The following is a 2,500-nucleotide window of genomic DNA, read 5'->3' on the forward strand; positions in this document are numbered from 1 at the left end:
GTGGTGATCGGGAGGCGCAATGTAATTCAAGCCTTTTGCTAAGATATTCCTTGAGTCTTACTGTCCTTTCAAGTGCTCTTTTTCACGAAACCAAGCCCACATTTCCTGGCTCGCTCCATCTACTTCCCACCAAGTGCTTCCAAGTCGCTCCTACGAGATTCAAGAGCGCCCTTTCTCCTGTCCAGCGTGGCCATCAAAAAAACACTCTACTACGGCGGCAAAGGACATGGCCATGACCACCACTACCACAGCCACCACCACCACCACACCGGAGGGGGATACGGAGGCGCTCATACCGGAGGAGGCTACGGAGACGCTCATACCGGAGGGGGCTACGGAGGCGCTCATACCGGAGGGGGCTACGGAGGCGCTCATACCGGAGGGGGCTACGGTGGGGGCTACCCATCTCCCTCATACGCCGCGCCGCTCACCTCCGCGCACAGGCGGCGACGGAATGCGTACATTTTGGTGAGTGTTCCGTTCCGTTCTGGTCGAAAGTTACGGTTTTGTTTTATTTCATTTCTGGTGTTCAGTTACCTTCTTATTTATTTATTTCTATATGTCTCTTACTCTTTTCTCTTGCTGTTTTTAACCGTTACCCTTCACCCTTCAGTACTTAGTGTAGTTTCTCCTTTGCTACCACCCCATATCTGTATGTCTCTTTCTAATTAACAATATATATCTCTTTGCCTGTTTATCTACCTATCTATCACTGTGCCCATCTGTTTACCATCTATCTATCTATCCACTCTCTCTCTGTCTATCAGATTCTCTCTCTCTCTCTCCTCTCTCTCTCTCTCTCTCTCTCTCTCTCTCTCTCTCTCTCTCTCTCTCCTCTCTCTCTCTCTGCTTTCTTTCTCTTTCATATGTATATGATTCCAAATATAAATACAAATAGTTGTCTTGTTTCCGAAATGGCAGTGTGAATATTGTTGTCATTTTGATAATGATATATGTATCTTTCCTAATATGATACCAAATTATAGTTATATTCAATATATATTTAGATTAGATATATAAACATCAGTTGATATCTAGGAAAATAGCGTATGATGGTTCAAATGAAAGTTATTCATCAAAATGCTTACATTTTATAAACATGACCAGGAAGTGAAACATTAAATGTATATATATATCTTCTTCTTTTAACGGTAGGTTCATGTCTGAGCCGCCGTGGTCACAGCATGATACTTAATTGTAGTTTTCATGTTGTGATGCTCTTGGAGTGAGTACGTGGTAGGGTCCCCAGTTCCTTTCCACGGAGAGTGCCGGTGGTACCTTTTTAGGTAATCATTCTCTCTATTTATCCGGGCTTGGGACCAGCACTTGACTTGGGCTGGCTTGGCCACCCAGTGGCTAGGTAGGCAATCAAGGTGAAGTTCCTTGCCCAAGGAACACGCGGCGGTCGGTGACTCGAACCTTCGAATTCAGATTGCCGTCGTGACAGTCTTGAGTCCGACGCTCTAACCATTCGGCCACCGCGGCCTTGGCAATCATGGCCTTCCATGATTTTTCTTGGCAATTTAGAGCCTACGGTCGGTGTTTTTTTTTTTTTTTTTTTTTTTTTTTTTTTTTTTTTTTTTTTTTTTTTTATCGAGTCATCATCTCTATTTACCCGCACTGCTTGGGCTGACCTTATCCCCCAGTGGCTAGGCAGGCAATTGAGGTGATGTTCCTTGCCCAAGGGAACAACGCGCCCGGCCGGTGACTCGAACCCCTCGAACTCAGATTGCCGTCGTGACAGTCTTGGTTCGTGCTCTAACCATTCGGCCACCGCGGCCCCATATATATATATATATATATATATTATATATATATATTTTTATTTTATATATATATATATATGTATAAAATAGATAGATAGATAGATAGATATATGTGTGTGTTGTGTGTGTGTGTGTGGTGTTGTGTGTGTGTGTGTGTGTGTGTGTGTGGGTGTGTGTATATATATAATATATATTATAATATATATATATATATATATATATATATATCGAAATATAGATAAATAAAAGTATTATTAGATATATATCAAAATTTTAATCGCCGCCACCACCGCTGTTTTATTAGATAACGGGGGAAAAACAGATCTCTTCCAAGTGAATTAATTATTTAATACATTAAAATCATAATTCCTGTAATGAAGGGATTGAGAAAAACTAAAGTAAAAGTTTTCTATATTTTACTATTTTTAATTTTACAATATAATTACGTAAGTCAAGTTTTCACTTTAAATATATTCATCTATATTGAATGGAAAGTTTTAAAAAATCAATAAAAATACTGCCAAGCCCCGCTTACCAGAATACCAACAACGCACCCCCGGCCATGGTTTCTCCGTATCTTTTTCTTGAAACGCGTCTCTCAGGCCACTGGGGAAACGACCCGGGGTCATCCCGCCGGTCGCTCCCTCGCACGCATCAGCATCACGTCTGGTCATCACGGTTTTTTCCACTTGTGCCCAGCACCCGTGGTTTTCCTTTCTTTTTACACTCGTGGA

General features: G+C 41.8%; 1 protein-coding gene across 1 annotated transcript in view; it reads left to right on the forward strand.

Moving 5' to 3' along the window:
* Positions 1 to 2,500, forward strand: part of LOC119574888 (glycine, alanine and asparagine-rich protein-like) — a 7,694-nt gene that overhangs the window by 2,135 nt on the left and 3,059 nt on the right. Inside the window, exon 3 of the mRNA XM_037922162.1 lies at positions 185 to 468. Within this exon, the coding sequence (XP_037778090.1) occupies positions 185 to 468 (284 nt within the window). The remainder of the gene's footprint in view (positions 1 to 184; positions 469 to 2,500) is intronic.

This window comes from Penaeus monodon, chromosome 7, assembly GCF_015228065.2.
Source record: "Penaeus monodon isolate SGIC_2016 chromosome 7, NSTDA_Pmon_1, whole genome shotgun sequence".
Taxonomy (NCBI): Eukaryota; Metazoa; Arthropoda; class Malacostraca; order Decapoda; family Penaeidae; genus Penaeus; species Penaeus monodon.